Below are 23034 nucleotides of genomic sequence, written 5' to 3'. Positions count from 1 at the left end.
GTGAGTTCAATCTTTGAGGGGGCCATTTAGGGATCTTGGGCAAAAATCTGTCTGGGGAGTGGTCCTGCTTTGAGCAGGGGGTTGGACTAGAGGATCTCCTGCGGTCCCTTCCAACCCTGATATTCTATAGGGCTTTTATTACAAAGAATATTAGGCAGCATTGAGGTGGAATCTGAGAGGATTATAATGCTTTAATTATAGTTAAAAGAAAGTGTAGGTGGAGGTGTCCTGTGAGTAAGTGTAAGGCAGTTGTAAAAGGCTGTGAAGTGGTTCTTCTTTCTGGGGACTTGGATAAGTATGTGAGTGTATGCTACGATATGAAACCTCTTGAATCTTACTCTCACTAGCCCTTGATGCTGTATGTGTCTATTGAGGAATTGCTTGAAGAGGGTAGAGGGAAGGTGGCATGGATAAACCCCTGCCTCAATTTTATCCTTACATAGTCTTTAGATGGAATCCTATGGATGAGAGTAAATGGATTGTAAAAGGAGGTGAAGAACATATACATTTTAGAAACTGTGGGATTGGCAGAGTAAAGGTAGATGTGTTAATGGGACATATTGCGGCATTCCAGAAAGAGGGCAGTGTTAAGGTAGCATGGGCAATACAAGGCTTGCCTATCCACAGAAAATAAGAACACGTTATAATATAACAGGGACATCTTGTAGCAAGCAATGTGAGTTATTAAATCTTTATTGCTCAGGTGTACTAAGGTTCAGACTAGAAACGTTAGTGGCAGGGTATTCACTGGGGGTAATGGCGGCAGCAGCAGATTCCCTCGAATTATCTAGGCAAGCATAAAGTGGCAGCATAGAAACCCTCTTGCATCTTTTCTTCATTGATGCAATTGAGTCCCCCAAAGACTTAGTGGGTAAGTAAAGACTAACTTGGGTAAAGACTGACTGACTGACAGACCAATTTGACCTGCATAACAGCAGTAGTTTGATCTCTATTGCTGCACCCAAAAAACCCGCAAAAACAATACCTAGAATCTTTTTGGAAAACAGTTATTTTTGAGGGCTTATCTACTCGAACCCCTAGCTCATGTGACCCCAAATTTGAATCACTAACCTTATCCTGCACCCTCCTGAGGCACACCAAATTTCAAAGAAATCTGACCGAGCATGTCAATGTTAGAGGACTTTAAAGGGTTGACCTTTAAACAGAAATCTGATGCAACCTTAACTATACTGGCAATAATGTTCACTTGCACACAGGGTCTTATGCCTCTCTCCGTAAAACAATCACACGGCTGTGGGTGAAAATCCACTTTGTGTGCGTGGCTTAATTGGGAGGGAGGTATACAAGAGCCTCATTTTGAAGAAGCTGAGCACCTCCTGTGTGGTGCTTATGGGATATCGGTGTGTTCAGAAATCTGGCCCAAGCAGAGAACATAGTGTGGAACAAGGATTACTACAGGAAACAGAGTAGGGTGAATGCAGAGCTCGAACTTAGACTACTTGTCTGTGCTGTAGTCTGTTGCATCAACTCTCCACAGGAAAGGAAATGTGAGTTACCAGCAGCAATACTTAAGTCATACTCCTTACAAAGAGAATTTAGTGGTATTGCAGTGTCACAGTCCTTAACGGGACAGTGTCCATTTTCATGGACACATGTTGACCAACTTTTATTTTATTTTATTTTCTATTAGTTTGCACAATTTGTAATTGGTATACTAGAGGTGGTATCTGGCCAAGGAACAGGTATATTGAGAACACTTGGACTATCATGACATCATACACATCAGTAAAATCCAAGATATTCCTGAAGATTGAAGGAAAATCACCCCTAGAATGGCATAGCACATCTAGGAATTTTAGAAATTAGAACTTTTAATTTGACAGATTTATTCCATGTAGGCAACAGGAGAATTCTAGGAGAGGAATCACTTTTGGTCATTATGGTCCGTATCTATGACCTTGAAATGAGAGGCTCGGATTCCAATTCCTTAGCATCTAGGACTGGTCTGTGATCTCTGAGACATACTGAGGAAGAAGGAGGGCAGCTAGGGACTTGAGGAATTATTTTTAAGCATGGTACTATATACCCTTTTGATTTTTCAGAACCTTAATAGAAATTGCATGGTCTCATAGCACACAACAATGATCCAATAATTATCAGTTGAATGCAAGACTGACTGGTAGGTCAGTAAATGCAAGGTAAAATGAGTTCAGCTGTGGGTCCTACAGTTGTTCAGAAGGGTGCAGGTGATCTGTACACAGTTATAGTAATAGATAACAGCCTGCCCTTATTGTTAAGTAAGTAGAAAATCTGTCTTGTATCCGATAGCCTTTCTCATTTCCTAATTCCTGACAGAAGCTGTCAAGTTATTTCTGTTTGTACTTTCCTTGTAAATCTCTGTATCCTTTTCTATCAAACCCATACTTCATCTTCACCTATATTGTCAATAGGACACTTCCAGTAGCTCGCTAATATATGAATATTATACTGGAAATGGGGTCCTTTACATAATTAGCTGATGCTTCATTAAGATCTTTAAAAAGAGCTGTGTTTAAACTAGGGCTGTCAAGCGATTAATCACAAGATTAAAAATAATCGTGATTAATAAATCGCACTGTTAATAGAATACCACTTATTTAAATATTTTGGATGTTTTCTACATTTTCAAATATATTGATTTCAATTACAACACTGAATACAAAGTGTACAGTGCTCACTTTATATTTATTTTTGATTACAAGTATTTGCCCTATAAAAAATATAAAATACTATTTTTTAATTCACCTAATAAAAGTACTGTAGTGCAATCTCTTTATCATGAAAGTTGAACTTACAAATGTAGAATTATGCAAAAAAACTGCATTCAAAAATAAAACAATGTAAAATTTTAGTGCTTGCAAGTCCACTCAGTCCTACTTTTTGTTCAGCCAATCACTCAAACAAGTTTGATTACATTTGCAGGAGATAATGCTGCCCGCTTCTTCTTTACAATGTCACCTGAACGTGAGAACAAGCGTTCTCATGGCACTGTTGTAGCCGATGGCGCAAGATATTTATGTGCCAGATGTGCTAAAGATTTATATGTCCCTTCATGCTTCAGCCACCATTCTAGGGGACATGCGTCCATGCGGATGACGGGATTCTGCTCAATAACCATCCAAAGCAGTGCGGACCGAAGCATGTTAATTTTCATCATCTGAGTCAGATGCCACCAGCAGAAGGTTGATTTTCTTTTTTGGTGGTTTGGGTTCTGTAGTTGCCATATCGGAGTGTTGCTCTTTTAAAACTTCTGAAAGCATGCTCCACACCTCGTCCCTCTCAGATTTTGGAAGGCACTTCAGATTCTTAAACCTTGGGTCGAGTGCTGTTGCTATCTTTAGAAATCTCACGTTGGTACCCTTTGCGTTTTGTCAAATCTGCAGTGATAGTGTTCTTAAAATGAACAACATGTGTTGGGTCATCATCCGAGACTGCTATAACATGAAATATATGGCAGAATGTGGGTAAAAAAGAGCAGGGGATGTACAATTCTCCCCCACCCCCCAAGGAGTTCAGTCACAAATTTAATTAAGGCATTTATTTTTTTAACGAGCGTCATCAGCATGGAAGCATGTCCTCTGGAATGGTGGCCGAAGCATGAAGGGGCATACGAATGTTTAGCATATCTGGCACGTAAATACCTTGCAAGTGCCATGCAAATGCCTGTTCACTTTCTGGTGACACTGTAAATAAGAAGAGGGCAGCATTATCTCCTGTAAATGTAAACAAATTTGTTTACGTTGGCGATTGGCTGAACAAGAAGTAGGACTGAGTGGACTTGTAAGCTCTGAAGTTTTATATTGTTTTGGTTTTGAGTGCAGTTATGTAACAAAAAAAAAATCTACATTTGTAAGTTGAACTTTCATGGTAAAGAGATTGCACTATGGTACTTGTGTTAGGTGAATTGAAAAATACTATTTTTGTTTATCATTTTTACAGTGCAAATATTTGTAATCAAATATACACTTTGATTTCAGTTACAATAAAATATAATATATGAATGTAGAAAAACATCCAAAATGTTTAATAAATTTTAATTGGTATTGTTTAACAGTGTGATTAAAACTGTGATTCACCGTGATTAATTTTTTGAGTTAACTGCGATTAATCAACAGCTCTAGTTTAAACACTAGCATGCCACTAGATCTTGTTTTCTTACATATTTACTTATTGCTAGGGAAACTTATTTTTTTGCATGAAACCGGGTCTTTTCTTTAGCTCCCGGCTCTGATACTTTCCCTCATCCTGATGTCTGAATAGTTCAACGGCAGCTAAATGTGGTGTGTCTGAGATAGCGTTAAACACAATGCCGAGCATCCCAAGGGGTCTGTGTACAGGGTGTGTGCTACTTTGCTCTTGCTTCTGTGTTGATTGACAACTGAACTGGAGGAATTGTCCTGGCAGATGAGTTAAAGGGGAGCAGGCTGCACCATCCCATTAGGGAGACTGTGTTGTCGGGATGCTCTATATTAGGGGTTCTCAAACTGGGGGTTGGGACCCCTCAGCGGGTCACAAGGTTATTATGCGGGGTGTCGCAAGCTGTCAACCTCCACCCCAAATCCCACTTTGCCTCCAGCATTTATAATGGTGTTAAATATATAAAAAGTGTTTTTAATTTATAGGGCGGGGTCACACTCAGAGGCTTGCTATGTGAAAGGGGTCACTAGTAAAGAAAGTTTGAGAGCTACTGCTCTATAAGGTATCTTCTCAGGTAAAGCTATCAACTGAACTACAAATGTCATTGACAAGTAAGAAGTATCAAAAATGGGGCTGTGGCTGTACTTAAATGAATGCATAGCAGATTGCCTCAAACTGACCTAGAAAAATTAGTCTTGCTTTATTTACCCAGACCTTCAATTGCATTATTGTTAAATGAGGAGGGGAATAAATGGATGAAATCATCCAAACAAAAGATCCTGTTTTCATGAAAGTATTCCTAGTAATTAAAATAGGTGCTGAGAATTGCATAGTCCTTTTTCAACAGAATATTGGTTTTCCATAAAGCATTGGAGGCTCTTTCAAGCTTTTTGGAAAGGTCCTTTGGTGTCCTGAAACTGGGGAAACTGTTGGAGATGTTTTTGTTTCTGCTTGTTTGGGATCCTGATACTTTTCTCCCAGTGGACTCATTATGAATGATTTGGTTTTATTTTTGGATGTATTCCCAGGTTGGGGTGGTGGTGAAAATAATGAACCTGGGCCCTCACAATTCTTCATTTTGTTGACCTGTTATGTTTTTAATTGCTTCTGATTTTGACAGATTTGTGACTCCTAGTGGAAAATGTCATCTTTATGGAGACTAAAAAATAACAAGGAATATTTCTTACAGGATTCTTTCAGCATTTGCTTCCTCATTTGAAGAATGAGGTTTACAGATTGTTCAGACTAGAGATAGTTTGAGAAATTAACCCGAACAAAGGGATGTAATTATGCATATTTTTATGGTTTCATTTAATCTGTATAGACTTCAGTCTAACTATTTATAACCTAATAAATTAGCCTGAGGTGGGGATCTTAGGAAATTCACTTTCTGTATATTAATAGAATACTGTGTCACAAAGTGCTTTACAAACATTAACAAAGTTGGCAAGTTGTACCTTTTACAGAGCAGGAAACCTAGGCTGAAAGCACACATGAAGTCTGTGGTGTAGCCAGCTGTTGAACCTGGATCTTCTGATGTCTGTGTCTTTTGTAGAGGACTTCCTCTGAAAACTTTGTGTAGCTTTACCATTAAGTATCTAATTCAATATACACTGAATTGAAAAGATATATTCGCTAGGGTTTTGTAAAATATGTTCAGAGAGTAGTTCCGTTTTTTTTTTAAATGTGTGCAAGCATGTGATAAAACAGTATGAGATAAATAGGAGCCAAGTGGAAGATATTTTGAATGCTTGGGGGATATTTTCTTGGCAGGAAATGTAGTAATGAGACCCTTTTGTGTGTTCACTGTTTTTAACAGTTTTTACTTTTCTGTTAAAATCATGCACAACCTACAAGTTAATATACAGCTGAAAGGCTGTGCTATGGGAGGTTTTAAACACAGCATGGCAACCATTTGTGTGTTGGTTTTTTCATTTGAGGGAGGGGTGTGTATGTGTAAATAGAAAATAACTCCACCCACCCCCAACCACCGAATGCAGAGGAGCTTTATGGTCACGCTATTTAAACGATCTAAGCACCTGAATGTCTGCCTTTGTCTCCTTTTATTTCTTATATTCCTCTCTATTGTTTTGATACTTTTTCTTGTTTGTCCTGTTCAGTAGTAATTTCAAGTGCTGTACCTGTTAAGTTTTTTCCCTTCCTTTCTGTCCTAATTTGTCTTCACCCTCACGTCCTCCTTGCTAGTCAGGTTACATAGTTACAGCCTTCAATGAGATACTGAGAATGGAGTCCTAAGTTCCCACTGTTTGCTATCCTGGTCATTTAACGTCTCTTGGGGGAGAAGAGGCATGAAAATAAGAGAGAAGATTGTAGCTATGGAAACATTCACTTCTGCTCTGAAATTTGAAACACAATAGTAACTGGCGCATATATATATAATTTTACTAATTTCATGCAATTTATAATAGCTGACTCTCTTGGGCATTCCACTGTTGGCAGAGGGCATGGCCTCTGTGCTGCTAGTCATAACGGTTTGAATGTTTAGAAGCTAATTTTCTGTAAAATACTTCCTTTATCCATCTGTGCATTTTTTTTCTCCTTTTTTCTGAGCTCCTTGTTTTCCTACGCCGTAGTGATGGATCGCGGTAGCACTCTTCATCTGCCCCCATTTTACTACACTTGTCTTTCTCTGTGTGTTCATTCACGCTGACTTTTTTTTCCTCACATTTCTGCAAGTCCCTTATTCTGACTCTGCTTCTCTCTATCCATATCTGTTTTTTCTACCAGTGGCTGGGTTTTTATTGGGTTGTTAACACGTTAATTCTTGCAATTGGTTGTCTTCTCTTCTAAATCCTCCTCCTTACATCCCAGTCTTTCCACCAACATCACTTATGGCAGTGTTTCCCTCCTCTTTACATTCTAATGTACTCCCTCATATCCCCAGCCCAGTAGCGGGGAGAGGTTTCCTGCTAGTGGATCTCCATTGAAGTTCCGAAGAAACACTTACAAACAATATAATTCAGTAAACCATTCCCACTGTGCTCAAACTTGCTGTAGCTAAACCCATTAGAGATGATTGAAACCAACAGTCCATCATAATATTAAAAAAACCTCTTGATTGGCATTACCAAAACCCAGGCTGTCTTTGATTGCCCTCTGGGTGAGCAGTGGGAACTGCTAGCTGGTGTTCTCACTCAAATTTTGTAGGTTCAGACGTTTACAAATAGAGTTTGAAAGTGGTACATGTTAATTAATGTAACCGTAGTAATAAAGTGTGAATTTGGGAATACCAACTTCAAGGTTACAACAGGGAAGTTCATCTACTGCTAAAACACAAAGGTTTTAACATTGTCTCTGCACTTTTTCTAAACAAACAAACATTCTGTTTCCATTTATTCAATTGCTGGATACTTTAGGTCAGGGGTAGTCCAAACCTTCTGAGCTACATACAAGAATTTTTCAGATGTTCAAGAGCTTCAAGACATGCACAATCTGCCCTGCGGGACAGTGCCTACCAGGGCGTGGGGTTTCTGCCCTGCAGGGCAGCATCTGCTGGGACACAGGGCTTCTGCCCTGACACCCTCTCCCCCCCCCCCGCCATCCCCCCATCGCTAAAGCCCTTAGTTCCACCACCCTACTGCAGGGCAGATGTCCTGAACTCCCTCCCCCTCCCCGCATAGTCTGGTAGGTGGAGAAGGGCGGGGAGTGTGGGAGGCTCTGTGAGCTGCACTTTAACTGTAAAAGAGCCCTGGGTGCCTCATGAGCCGGGCTTTGGCCATGCCTTCTTTAGCTGTTTCTAATATTCTTTCTCATCTAAATTACCACTTAATGAAAATTGCAAATTGCATCTTGGATCTGCCAGATAACTTGGTGTTAATGGGAAGCGAAGACCCATCATCAAAATAAAGTTCCAGAAAATTGAAAAGAGGTGCTCCCTTTCTGAAGGCTGTGGGGTCATGGGCATTTTAGCACTTGGATTTATTTATCTGTACCTGATGAGATCCTGGTTACTTGTCATTTATCACTATACTCTATAAATCTAAGTATAAATCATGTAGCCTGAAGGAATCCATCAAGATATTAGTATGTATCTGGTGTGACAGAATACTTTGTATGTTAAGAGTGACCACAGTCCCATATGTAAGTATAAAAAGCATTTGATAGATTCTGGGAAATGTAATCTACAGATATGTTTAAGATCAGAAGAGAGAGGATTTAATAGTGTGTGGATTTTCAGCATTGATTTAACTTGGAGTGATACAATTTTACAGAGCGTATTGAAAATTCCATTCATTTTGTGAGGACTATTAAGGTGAGCCAATAGAGAACCTAGAAAACTAAAAGTTTCAGAGTAACAGCCGTGTTAGTCTGTATCCGCAAAAAGAAGAACAGGAGTACTTGTGGCACCTTAGAGACTGACTAATTTATTAGAGCATAAGCTTTCGTGGACTACAGCCCATCCGAAGAAGTGGGCTGTAGTCCACGAAAGCTTATGCTCTAATAAATTAGTTAGTCTCTAAGGTGCCACAAGTACTCCTGTTCTTCTTTTTGTAGAAAACTAAAGGGCATCACAGAATGTCATTTAATTCCCTCCCCCCCCCCCCATGTGAAATTTAAGACCCTTTGGTTTTAATCACACATTTAAATGTTGTTTTCCAGTATTGACCCTGCTGCTTGTTGCTGTTGGTGGTTATATTTTTCAACTTCTTTTTCTTAATTGAGCCTTACCTCTGCAACTGATTTACATGGGTGCTACAATCTCAGTCCTCTATCTGCTGCAGCCTTCATCCTCCTTTATAGGCGTTGTAACATTACACAACAGTTTCAGCTCCATTGTGCAGTTATCCTCCGTCTGCTCTGCTGTTAGGGACTTCCTGGATCACACTTTGTCTGGAACCTGGCCCTTGACCGTTCTGCCATGGGTGACCGTAAGGGAGTACATTGAGTCACCGGGTCATTGAGACACGCAAGCCTCTCCACCACTACAAGGTGGTGATCTGTGGGTGGGGATCTGAAGAGAGCAAACTAGCCAGTGAAACTTCATTGAGGTTGAGGGGGTGGCTGTGGAGGGGAGAGATTTTTAGGAAAGTTGTACTCCTTCTCCTTCCTGAGCTGAGACCTTGTGTCTGGTGCAGTCTTGACATGGTGGCCCAAGCTCAAATGATCTCATATCGGTGTCTGTTTTTATGCAGTTATCGGGTTTTGTAAAGGTCGGGGAGCTGGGACTAACGGGTGAAATGTGGATTTGTTTGAGGTGAGGATAGGGTACCAAGCTCCAAAGTCAACGAAGAATCAAACAGGCTGCAGAGTGGGTGGGTGTAGGTTAAATTATATTCGTGGACTTCACTTCTCAGGAAGCAAGATTACAAATGGAAATCTTCTTCTGGCTATTCCGCTGAAGTGTTGCGCAACACTTCACGGCTTTAAAAAGAGAGTGGCTCAGAAGGGAACAGTAACATTTATTTCGCCACAGAATAATCTGTCGTCTCTTTCCGCCTGTCCCCATACCTTCCCCCCCACCCTTTTAAATGTTTTGAATAGTGTTGCAAGTATGGTTCCTGCTGCCTGAGTGATTGTTTACTGGATATAATTATTGTCCAAATCCAGGTCATTATCCAAATATTGGTTCTGGTTTAATAGAACAAACCTGCCCAAAGGCAGACCTTTCTGAGTTTGATCCTGCACTCGGTGTCTGTTCAATGGACTGTGGGGTGGCATGGGCTAAGCCTTTTTCAATCCCTTTCGCTCTATGTGAACTGTATTCTCTTACACTGTATTTTAGCCCATATGTTAATTTTGCACTTTTGGATTGTTGACCGAGCTACAGAATGCTTTGCAGAGCTACCCAATGTGTTCCTTCTTTGATCTCAGACTTGCGAAGGGTTGTTGCCTAAAATGCAGTGTCCGTTCATGGCAGCTGACTTTTTAACATCAATCACTTGTTTTACGTTTGTTTTTTAAAGTATGTTTTGTCCTGAGTTAACAGCATTGGAGGCTGAAGGCAACTCTTCAGAACAGGTACAGTCTCAACCCCTGCTGTGGAGAGACTATCTCTGGGGATGAGAGAGAGGTGGTCATTTGCATATCCATTAGGTACTTGGCCTCTCTGCTGAGACTGCAGATGAGCAGTAGGGTGGCTAACTGTAGTAATGTGTGTTTGTGCTTTGTCTAGGATTTTCTGTGAAGTGCATTGAGACTAGACAAGCATTTGGCATCGGCCACCAAATGGGGTAAATGGGTATGGCTGACTTGATCAAGTGTAGTATCTGTATTTTAAAATGGGCCTATCCACAGGTCTGGGTGTCCATATGAACTGCATTGCTGAAAGTTATCCAGCAACCCTGACTGGAACAGTGACTGGCCAGGCAGAATTACCTGCTGTGCCTGGGAAAAGAGGGCGCTTATTAGGGCTGATAAGGGAACTCTGCCTTTCTGAATATCTTTATTAAATACTTCAGGAATCACTCCCAAACTTACACTTCTACTGAGAGCATTTAGGACAGTCTGCAGAGTTTTGTAAGGGTGGGCGGCAGCATGCAGCGCATCAAGATCTGGCAGCTCTGGAGTAGGCCTGTGGAGTTGCATATGTAAATTTTACAGAGCTGAGAAGACTGTTGTCCTGAGGCTTCACTGCTGCTATCTAAATGTGACCTTTAATGACTAAACAATGACTCTGGGTGTCAGTTGAGTATACATTGCACATGAATTGTATAAAACAGCACAAAATATCAGTATTGAGGGATTGGGCTTTCTACGACCTTTTAATGATGTAAAAGACCCCCCCCCCCCCCATCCCATTAACTGAAAGCTAAGCTGTTTTTATGTGTCTTCAAAAAGAAGAACAGGAGTACTTGTGGCACCTTAGAGACTAACAAATTTATTAGAGCATAAGCTTTCGTGGACTACAGCCCACTTCTTCGGATGCATATAGAATGGAACATATTGTCTTTATGTGTCTTGTTTGTCCTGAAAAGCAGTGCCCTGAAGCCACCCAAACTTTATAATAATTTCTCCTCCTAGACTAAGCTTAGGCTGTTGGTTGGGCTTGATAGCATCTGTGTTGGGCTTGGCTGCAGCATACATGAGTTCTTGAAGCTGCAAGTAGGTAGTAAATTGAATGTCACAGTGCAGTGGCCCAATGGTAATAACTCTTCAGGTCCCTGCACAGCATCAGAATGTGCTCCTCTTCCTTCTTACACTTCTGCATCAACAAAATCTGTGATCAAGGCAGATAGATCCTGCTGGCTTTCACAACTTTTCTGTGACTGTAAAAGTCTTCCTCCATTGAGCACAAAAATATGATTTTAAATATTAAAACATGAGTTCCTGCTATCTAAGCCCTCTCCTCCTACCATGTGTGCGCACACATGCCATATCACATCCTGGGAGAGATTTGTGTATCCATAGACTAGACAGAGCAAATGGGTAGTGAAATAGATTCCACAAGGGGAGGAGATCCAGACATTGCAAAGATCCGGGAGCAGGATAGAGCGTAGCTGTCCCAAATGTATCTTCATGACTTATGGGTTTCTCCTGGTCTGACTCTCTCTGATAAATTCTCTCCCCTCAGCCCTAACAAGCTGTTATGATGCAGAGATTATTATATTATCTCGTACAGGAAGGATTTTGGTCTCTTGGGGCCTTTCTGTGCTGACAGTTTTGTAGTTTATCATTTTTCAAACTCCTGTCTTAGAGAGTGAAAGTGAAAAACACACTGTTGTTCAGAGGAGGTCTAACTGCAAATGTTAAATACAGGGATAGCTGTTATGCTTGCCTAATTGAGGGCTCCTGATGTTGCACCCATGGAGCTGAACCGATGTTAGTAGCCGTTTGGATATCTTGTAGTATCCCTATAGACATTAAAAATTTAAGAATTTTGAGGCACCATAAAATAAACTGAATACATCACTGAGTTAAACATACTGTACTGACTGTATTATTCTGATTTATATGTAATTCAAACCTTACATTTAAAAAAAAAATTATCTGAAGCTGTTGTAGAGTATCCTGTCTGCCACAGTGGAGCACTGCAGAATCCAGGGGCCTTGCCACAGGAGTTAGGTCAAGCTTGCTGCGGAGCACAGAGGATCTGGGGTATAGTCCCTCTTCCTGAAATACTTGACTTACCTCTCAGCTGCTTTGCACATCTGTGTCTAGCTCTCTTCTCACCATGTGTTTTTTGTTGGGTGAATTTCATATGCTGGAGCTTGGAATAGTTATTGTTTCATGTTTCATTGTGCATAAAATGTTAAATATTTGATGCTGGAGGCTTCAAATGCAAACTTGTTCTTCATTGCACCGAGGTCCTGCTTTCTTAGTTCATACTGGCAACCACTGATATGTGATTGATACGTTTTGAGCTCTTGCATATTGTCTGGCATATCACAGGAGTAATTAATTGAAAATCAGTTGGACAGATGTTTCTTAACTTCCCCTCTGAATCTCTTCAGCAATTGGTCTGTGCAATGCATACCACATTCTAGTGATAAAGCCATGTGTGTCATTATGTCGGCATGTGAGAAAGGAAAGTGAATACATGCTATGCTGCCCCTTGCCAAACACAGGCAGAAACAAAGTTCCTTGTTTGGTGGGACATGTTCACTTACGTACCCTTAAAAGGTGAAGGAGGGAGTTGCCACTCTGCTTAGTACTTGGCAGTGCATGAAATGGTGTCACAGGAAAGTATAACCAAAGTCTGGTTGAGTTGAGGGTTTGGCATGATGTTTGATGGGAAAATAATTGCAGTTACTTTCCAGTGTCTGCATGTAATCTTCCCTTTTGCCATGCTCTCCTTGCAGGGCGGGCCCTGCTACCTCTTGGCCTGAATTGAGCGCTGCAGATGGCTGCTCATATACAGCCATTGCACAGTGCTCCTGTGCAAATGGAATTTATTTCAAATCCCCACCCTCCCCCCAAAATAAACCCCCATTAGTTTGCCAGATTCCATAGAGATGCCAAAAATACTTGGTCCTCTCTGTTTTCCTAATAATGATATGATGTGTTTACCCTACAAAACACAAAAGTTTCTAAAGAGCATAGATGGGCCTCAAAGTGGTTAGCCATTTAAAGTGTAGCACATCTTATTGCAGGTGTTAGAATCTGTAGCTCCCTGTTCATTGTTGGATGATCATAACAATCTTGCTGTGGATTAATTTCAAACAGGTTTCCCAAAAAGATCACTGTATCCTTATAACTTTTAGACCTTTACTCAGTTTTAGATCTAGCCACACTACAGATCCTTGCTATGTTATAATTATGTGTATTAACACAGTTATTGCACAATATAAAATTGTGCACAGATGGATAATAAAAAAAATCAATGTTTGTGTAGGTATCCTTGTCCTCATGCTGTCCTACAGTGATGAACATGAACTACAGGTTCCAACAACTGTTAAAGGAAAGGAAATGTGTGGCAACACATGTAGTAAACAGATTTAGGGCCTGGGTCTCTTCTCTCTCTAAACATTGCTGTGGGGCAACCACATCACTTCGCTAATAGACAAACCTAGAGAGAGTTGTCGTCAAAATCAGGTTTTGTTTACACACAATCCTTTTTATTTGTGCTTTGTCGTTAATAGTCCTGTCAACAAGTTATTTTATTTCATGATGATTATGCCATTTTCATTTGCTCTGTTAACTAGTGAACCATGCTGTAAATATCCCCATGCTTTGTTAGGGTTTTCTGATCCTGAGTTAATATTCCTGTTGTGACTTTTAGTGAGCCTCAAAGAAAGTAACCTGTGGGAGAGTTGCATGTTTGATATGTTTTGTTATCCCTGTGAAATCATCATCATGCTTAAACCTGTCTGCAGAGTTCCTAGTTGCATTCAATCTTTGTCTCATATAGGTCTTTCCTTTCTTCTAGGACTGAATTTGCCCTAAAAGAAATCATGTCATCTGGAGGAGCTGAAGATGATATCCCTCAGGGGGAGAGGAAAACAGTCACCGACTTTTGTTACCTACTGGATAAATCTAAACAGCTCTTCAATGGCTTAAGGTTAGTGGATTTATAGTGCTAGACAAGTGAACAGCAAATTACCCTCTTTCTCCTTAGGGACAACATTGTAACCCAGACGTTGGTGCATGAACAATGCTGAAGTTTGTACAATATACAGTGTGTACAGCAAACCAGGAGTAAATGGTAATTTCTTGTTTTAAAACAAAATAATTCAAATGTTTATGTTGGGGTAGGGAAAAGATCGTGCATACACATATGTATTATGGTTCTGCAAACATTTTTGTCCCGAGGTGCAGGAACTGAGACCAGTTCCTATATAAAGCCACTTTATCACTTTTATTGCTGTAAGAATTCTTTTCCAGACTCCTACAACAGTGTGCACTCTGGAGTGCTGCACGGCCACTTCCTGGGCTTCTGAGAAGGACGTAGAGCTGTGGAAGGCCGCTGCATGTAGTTGGGTCATTCTTTTATATCTCGGTTTACACTGGGCATCTGGTTGTTGCAGACTAAAGGCTATAGTTTTTCTTGTATTCTGGTAGGGCTTAGGACCTGCAACAAAGAATAAGGGCCCAACTGCATGAGGCACTGTGTAGACAAATTGCAAAGAAGACAGTCTGTATTCACTTGTTAGCTGATGCAATTTGTACACGATTGTGAGTTGCAGCTAGTGTATCATAGCATAACTATACAAAGCAAATTACTGTGGTTGCATTGATGTGATGTTAATGTTACTGATGTAGGACTATAGGACTAAAGTGGGAATGTATTAACCCTCCCTTCCAACAGCCTATTGTTAAGTAAGACTGCCTATACATTTATAGGTAAGACTACCTATAAACTTGCATCCACAAATTCCTTTGCAGAAATCTGTGTGGCTATTTGGGTTTCTTGTGTGTTGCCAGGATGGAAATAACTGACAGTTTTTGTGGATGGAGATGGGATTCAGTTCTTTCCTGCTATATAACAAGTGTCTTTGTGAGTGGTCTTCCTGAATTGACAGTTATAAAAGTGAACTTGAAAAATACGGACACTTGTGGGCTCCTCTCTCCAGTTCTGGTTCTTTATATTCAGGGACATTATTTTTTTTCCATTCCCTTTACATTTAATCTCCTTATAAAAGCAATGATTGGACGGGGGCAGAGGGGTTGAGTAACTGCATTCCTTACCTTTGAATTCATTGTGATTTTTTTTTTTCCGTATTTGCTTAGATTGTAAGCTCCTTGAGGGCAGGGCTTTCATCTCCTCTCTGTTCTGTACGTTGCCAAATGCGTTGTTGGAGCTCAACAAATGAAGTCTAACTTGCTAATTCAGAAATGCACACTGCCTAAGAAGCTGCTAAGCTGCGGATCCAATTTGCATGTGCAGCACTTACGGTTTTCTATAGTGCCCATCTATTAAAGAATGGGTAAGAATGTCTTAAAACTTGCTGGTTTGGAAATTCCACATACCTGATTGTTGACTGACCCCAGGGTTCAGAACACTTTTAAAGGTGCAGGCAAATTCTAGGAGTCTAGCCTGACTAAACAGATTCGTATCAATTGTGCACTTTCACAGTATTTCTCTAAACAGATATTTTTTGCATTTAAATGTTACACATGTTAGCCACCCAGAGAGTCATAGAGTTTAAGGTAAGAAGAGACTACGAGAAATTAGACCGAAGTATTACAGCCCACAGGAGCTTAACTATTATGTACCACAGGTAGAGAACAGGAGAGACCGAGGCGCACCAGTGCCTGTGGCCCCTGCAATGGGTTATACCCAAATACTCCCAGCAAGTGATCCACACGCATACGCTTGCAGAGAGAGGTTAAAACACCCCAAGGTCACTGCCAATCTGACCTGCAGGGGAAAATTCTTTCCGACATATGGCAATCAGAGAGGCAGCGTGGCTTAATGGCTTGAACATAGAAGTAGAATCTTATCCTAGCTCTGCCATAGGATCCTAGTATGACCTTGGACAAGTCACATCACCTCTGTGTCTCAAAGTTCTCCAGCTATAAAAGGAGACCAATAATATTCCTTTGCCTACCTTCCAGGGGAGTTGTGGTGATGTATTAGGTAGTGTTTTTGTAAAGTGGTCTTAAGAAGTGAAGCACTGAATAAGTGTTATAGCTGCAGTCTAAAGCTTAAACGGAATCCATGAAAAGCTAGTTACTGATCAGTTCTGTTCTTTCTTTGTCAGCTCAGGTAGAAGATGTGTACTGGAGAGTCCGTTGGGTGCTAGCAATGTATCTTATTGAATCTGTTCAGTTTTCTCCCAATTGCCAAGGTGACTCTTTCCAAAGTCTGCTTTACATACGGTCTTCTCTCTGCATGTTGTTGGCTACATCAGTGGCACTAACTGTCTTTCTTCCTAAAGCCTTAACTGAAAAGACTTCTAGCTATGCTGTTGAGTAAAAGAGCTTGTCAGGATAATGGCTCTGAATTCTGACTTGCCTTGTCATGTCTATTTGCAGTGTTTATTCGGTATAGTACGTGTTTTAAAAACAAACCTTCAGCCATTTTCCTTACAAGCACAAACTGCCCCCACTCCCACCCCTCTCCAACAGTAAACCTGGGGCAGTTAGGCAACTGTCTTTTATAAGATCACCTGCATGCTGCCCTGGCACCATTCTAATTTAATAATGTAGCTGACAACCCTGTGGTAATGAGGTGGCATATGCACTATACTGGAAACACTCTAACATCTTGCAAAGCATCTCCATTCACCTTGCTCCCAAGGAACTCTGGTATGCACCAGTTCTGAAACATTAGCTAAAAACGTTCTGAAGTTGAGCAGGCTGTCTTACTAATGTGAGATTTGCACATCCTGTACTTCTCAGAAAGAGCTTAGGGCTTGTCTACTTGGAAAGTTAGCATGGAATTAAGTAGGGTGTGAATTTAAATCCATTACATTGCAAAAAGGCACTTATTGTGGAACGGGTGTCTACATGGGGAGTTAGTGCACAATAGTTATTCTGCTTTAAATTCACATCCTACCATATTCCACACTAACTTTCCCATCTAGGAAGCCCTTATGTAGCAATCATCCAAATATCGGGAGCATAGATTAATATCATAGGGGTGTGAGAGCCACACAGAGGAGCCTTCTTCTAAGATGGGTCAGCATCTCTTCTACTGATCTGGCCAGCCGAAGCTCCGTTTGGACATATCTGATTAGAGCTGCTGGCTGCTATGCGACTTTTGCCAGGTGGTATCTATAACCCCCTGTTGGAGCAGTCTGCTGGCTAGTTCCATCTTCTCTAGTGGCTACTGTTTGCCTGGCACATCAACAATAAAACACTGTTAGCTCCAACTTACAAGCCAGAAACAGATATGTTAATGCTTTGTCCTTCTCTGAGTCAGCATAGATAAGTATCGAAGAGTGCTTAACAAATATATCAGTGAATTAATTATCACAACACCTATGGGAGCTAAGTATTGTCCTTGTTGGAGGGGGAAAGTGGCACAGGGAGGGTTAAGGGACTTGCTGTCTGGGGCAGAACCAGAAATAGAACCTAGCGTCCTTGACACCTTGTTCTGTGCAGTTACCACTAACCCAGCACTTCTCAGTCAGTGGGATGCAATGTGGGAAGTGGGTGCCGAAGAAGTAAAGTTACATGAGCAATGAAATCCTACAGGCACTCCCTCTCCCATCTTGCTGCCGCCTCTGCCATCACCACCTTGGCTCTGTGCTTTCACTGATTCCCAATCATACAACAATCCCTCTTTGGTCCCTTCTTCCCTCACACCACCTATTGCTCTGCACTAGGGCTCAGAAATGCATTTGCAAGGAATTGTAGAGCCAATTCTGCAGCCACTGAAAGTATTATTCTCCTGTATCTGAACAGGAAACAAGCACCCCCTTCCACTCCAGCAGACTCTGATACCCAAAGCAACAGCTCCCAATACTCCATCAACATCTTCCATAACTCTCAAGCTTCAGCACCCAAAAACAACCTGTTGCTTCTTTCTAGGCCCAAGATCCCACAATCCGACTCCAAAGGATTTTTGGATACAGTGGCTTGCAAGATGACCTGAGCCTTTTTTAGGTTGTGGACCCAGACAGGCTGAGAAGTACTACATGAGACTGTACAGCCTCTCTCCTTCTAAAGCAAGTCTTTCTTTGCTTTTTAAAACATATTTTTCTTGGGCTACTCTATTAGTGTTGACCCCTTAAACCATTTTAATTAGTATATAAAGCAATCTTCCCATTCTGTGTGCATAAAAGTGAGCTGGGTGCAGCTTTAAGGGTCAAGGCTGCAGAGTTTTGTTGTTAAAGGCAATTGTAGACTGTGATTTAGGCAACATGAATTCAGGAATGTCTGTCTGTCTCTGGTAGCTGACAACATGCCTTTTGGGCTTGACTGTATTTCCAGAGTGAAAGCATGTTGCTAATTGACATCAATATCTGCAGGCTTAAGTGAAAGTTAGGCTGATTGCCTAGGCTGAAGTCTGAAGAATGTGTGGCTTCTGCTTCTCTAGTGTGCACTAAAGCAACTGATGTATAGCAGATCTGGGATGTATTTGAAGGTCCAGTTTTTTTTTATTGATTGCATTTACATAGACGTTGAAGTCAAGCACGTTCGTCTAAATGTCTTAACCGCTCAGTAGCTGAGGGAAGGGCATCGTGCAGGCGGGCATTGCCAACAGATGCAGCCTGCAAGTTTATGATCAAAATCTTCGAACTGGCCACAGTGGTAAAAGAGAGTCAAAAAGTTCCCACTAGTAGTCATTTGCAGCACATCTGTTAATTCTACATTGAAAACTATTGAGTTTTGCCTACAGATGGTGTGGGAGATCAAAAGTGGGGGGGACTGGGCTTCAAATGTCTCACAAGATAAACAATGGCTATGTTTGAAACCTTACCATGTAGTATACCATCTGGAGGTGACTTTGAGGTTCTTTAAATGAATTGTCCAAAGGGGGTCCCATGAGCTAAGACAGTAGATTGGTGGATTAGACACACTTTTAAACAGGTAGATGTGGCATGTCTTGCACCTTAAGGAGCAGATTCTGCAAGGCGACTTGTCACCTCACGTCAGAAGGGGCAAGGCTGGACAGGACAAGCAGCGAGGCTGGGTTGGTCGGTCTCATGGTACTAGTGATTATATACATATTTTCATTTAGCTGATTGTCGACTATCCTTTGTGAGATGAGATGACCGACACAGAGTAATACTTTGCTTCAGAGTATGTGTCTGGCTGTGTGGGACCAGGATTTCAGTCACTTAGAAGAAATCCTGAATGCGGCAATGAGAGAGATGGCCCACTGTTGTCGAAGATGGAAACCTTTAAACCAAGTACCAAAAAGACAGATTCCAGCTGTTTCCATGTAAACCACACAAAGGCCAACATTCAGCTTGACATTTTACTGAATTGCAGAGCTTGCCCATGACCTAAAGCAGTGTATTTAGGTGGATTGGAACTGCACTTCTCTGCATATTATCTGAGTTCAGAAGCTAGCCCCACTTAGTTGTTGTTTGTTTCTTGGGCCAACGAAACTGAGAATCAGTGCTCTCAGCCCAGCTCTGGGGGAAAGCTCCTTGTGCAACTTAACAGGGACCCCTTTAGCCGAATAAATAGCTTCAGAGTGAATCTCGGCCAGTCCTTGCCTAGGATGGTGGCTGACGGTGGACTTCAGGTTCTTCACTTTATACCTTCACCCTAAATGGCTATCTGTAGTAGCAGAGAATTGCACAACCTAGAGAGGCAATCTTGAATCCTAAGGTGGTGATTAATAGTTAAAACTCTGAAACAGGAGTCATGAATCCCAAGTTGTATTCTCTGCTCTGTTAATGACTCCCATGTGACCTTGGGACAAGCCACTTTTTTGTGTGCCTCAGATAACGTGCAGGCCATGTTTGAGATTACTTTGTTTTTAAGGGGTGCAGAGTTATTTCCTGCTGGCACAGATTCATTTTCATGCCCAGTACACAGCTAAAGGTCATTGCTCAAGCTAACCTTATCTGTAGAGCAAGCCCTGACAAGGGTCAAATCTGGAATTATCCAAAGCAACTAGTAAAAGTTGAAAGCCTTGCTATCTTGTCAAAGGCAGTGAAAGATGGAATTTTGAGGTGCTTGTGGGATAGTGGTTCAAACTCTCACACTGTGACATGGGCATGCTTGTTCCAGAATGTAAGGAATTCCCTCTGGGCTGATGTTTGTGTGTTAGAAGCTTTGTTATTTCTTAACTCCTTTGTAGAATCGCTTGAGCAACACTTATAGCCACTATTTCCCTGGCAATTCTTACTGATCTGAGTAATACTGTGTGTTGGGGGCTGTATGGACTGCAGATATTCAAACACAGATGGTTAGCAAAGATGTTCTCTTCCCTTTTCTCATAAACTATTGATAATCCTACAATTTGCTGTGTGAATTGGATTTCCAAACTCCAACCAAACAGCCTGTGCTGCAAAATATGAAGGATAAAGCAATGGGAAGTGGACTAGCAAATGTCCTCACTGACCTTATGCAGCATCCTAAGGAAGCAGACTCTGGTACGGAGAGATCCCGAGTCCCAGGTTTCTCACTTGGCTTCTGGCACCACATGTCCCATCCTGTCATGCTTAGGTCATAGCATGCTTGTGGCTGTAGCCCTTGGACCTGTAGAGAATAAATCAGAACTTCTTGTGTCTTGGCACTTAAGGAATGTTCAGGCTCAGAACCCGACAGACACTGGGATCTGCTACAGTACCATTAAGTGTCTTCTCTTTGAAAAAGCCTTTGGTGCAGCTACATGCTGTGTTAAATTTCCAGCTGATTGACGGAGGATCAGGATTTTGATACTGTAACTGGTATGCAGGGGGAAACAATCCTTTCTCACCTAGCTAGATAACAAGAAGTAGAAAAATACCAATGGGTCTGAGCAATCAATGTAAGAAGATGGACTCCAGTCACCAGGTTCACACTGTTTCTCAAGGGATCATTGATTGTATTTGAATATGCCACTGCATGGGTTCATCTGAAGTAAAATACACAATGAATGCAGTCTCCCCTTGCACAGAAATCAATCACTGTTTCACCCATAGTGCTCCTCACAGCTGCAGTTCCTGTGGGCGTAGGGTTTGTGGTGAAGCATTGCTATAACACATCTCTGTGTGGTACCTCCTGAGCAAATTACCTGTCCCCTTCTGGCTTGCCTGGAAAAGGCTTAGTGTCCTCCGAATTCCTTATCTTTGCACTGGCTTCTCCCTATAGGATAATGCATGCATTGGTACATGCCTGACCTTCTGTTTGACTAAGGTGATGGCTTCTGCTGCTTTGTGGACAGGGGCTTCACTCACATAGTGTTTCATGCTGGGGGTTTCCTTCCTGAAAATTCTTCTGGGCGCTCGAGCTGTAGAAAGCCAAGCCTATGGGTGTGTTGGCAGCTGTTTCACTCTTTCTGCTGCCAGAATGGCAAGGGCCCAGCCTGCCACGTCTTTGTTTCTATAGCATTTCCTTCCTCTTTTCCTAATTCAGTTGCCAAATACAGCATTTGAGAAAAACCTGTTATAAAGGTTGCTGCTCCCAAGTATATTTTATGCTCTTACCAGTAGGTAAGGGTGATGCTTCCTTTTTGTGACTGTAGCTGCTAGAATTATGTGTGTGTGTCTGTAGCACTTACCTCCCTTAATAAACATCTTAGCAATACATTTAAAAACTGAATTAATTGCAGATGTCCCGGATGCTAGGAAGTGCCTAACTGTGGGATTGCCAGCCTCTGCATTGCTTCTAGTAGTCTCACTTGTTAAATGTTGAGTTCAGTGCTATGGAAAGTGAGAGATGCTGTCCTGGGAGGAGCTTACACATGTTTTGCTCACTGTGTGGCCTGCAAGAACGTGCTTTACTGGAAGAGATGGTGGCATTTTCCTGTTTCTCCCAGAATTCCAGTAAGCTGCGCACTGCTTTTCAGGGACTCCGATCAAACCTCCTTTGGTTTTGTTCTATACTAGCTGGTGTGGCTCTTAATATTATATTTCCTCATATTTGCTGTGTAAACGTATTAGGAACGCAGAGCCCCTCTCCCAAAGCTCAGTCTAATCATGGACATGAGACAATACACTAAAGCTACAACAATGTGTGTGTTTGGGGTGGGGGAAGGGAATCCAGTGAGAGGTGGGCAAGGGTGATAGAACTAGACATGTGTCTAAATTGTGTGCAGAGCAGCGAAGTGTGTACAACTCCCCACCCCCATCCACTCTATGCTGCATGCTATCCAACACTCCTCCATCTACTTCGGGGTTGCCAAGTGGAGTGAGGACAAAGACATCACCTTGCAAATACTCCACCCCTCGCCTTAATACAGGTCCATCTCTTCCCTTAGTCGCTCCTGACATGGGCCCATCGAAGGCTGTGCTCCCATTTTCCCCTTCCAGCTCATCCTTAAGTCAGCTGGCAGTGTGTCTCAGGAGGAGGGCCCTTTGCTTGTGTGGCGCAAGAGGGTGCGGGTTGTAGTACTTCTACTGTGTGAACCCTCCTCCACAATAAGATTATGGAATCAGGGCCTTGTCAGCCTCTAATCTGGGGTGCTGTCTTTGCCCCACTGAAGCAGTGGTGTTGATGTTGCTGGTGCAGTTTCTAGATCACTGTGGCTTGTTGGTGAGGAGGTTGTGCCCCTTGGGGAGTTACTGCACAGTTCTGGTATCTGGGTATGGGAGGCAAGGGGTGGTCCTGGCTGAGTGACTGTATGATTGTGAACAAACAAGTCGCTTGGGCTTCACCCCCCAGTGTTACACATCATTCTGGAAAGCTTCTCTGTTGCATTCAAGTGTAGTTTTTGCTCCTCGCACTGCTGCTGCAGGCCTGCTGAGAATCTCCCTGGATTTTGTAGGTCTTTTACTCAGTCTGAGCCATGTCCCTCTGTGACAGCTTCCACGTGGGGTTAGCCAAAAGGAATATTCCTTAACTCATTTTCAACAAGTTCAACTCTGGCCTCTGTCAGCAATGTGGTTGAAACCGCTGATGGAAAATGAATTATTGAACGCACAAGATGAAGTGCTATACCTTGTAAAGCAG

General features: G+C 41.8%; 1 protein-coding gene across 5 annotated transcripts in view; it reads left to right on the top strand.

Moving 5' to 3' along the window:
• The window catches only part of SCAI (suppressor of cancer cell invasion), a 94735-nt gene that overhangs the window by 29110 nt on the left and 42591 nt on the right, over positions 1 to 23034 (top strand). For all 5 annotated transcript variants that reach the window (XR_008442614.1, XR_008442615.1, XM_054007347.1 and 2 more), the window contains exon 3: positions 13964 to 14095. Coding sequence is in view for 3 of the 5 variants with exons in the window: in XM_054007347.1 (XP_053863322.1) it covers positions 13964 to 14095 (132 nt within the window). In the remaining 2 variants the exon portion in view is untranslated. The remainder of the gene's footprint in view (positions 1 to 13963; positions 14096 to 23034) is intronic.

The sequence above is a fragment of the Malaclemys terrapin genome, chromosome 17 (genome assembly GCF_027887155.1).
Source record: "Malaclemys terrapin pileata isolate rMalTer1 chromosome 17, rMalTer1.hap1, whole genome shotgun sequence".
Taxonomy (NCBI): domain Eukaryota; kingdom Metazoa; phylum Chordata; order Testudines; family Emydidae; genus Malaclemys; species Malaclemys terrapin.
This window is presented reverse-complemented; position numbering and strand designations above follow the sequence as displayed.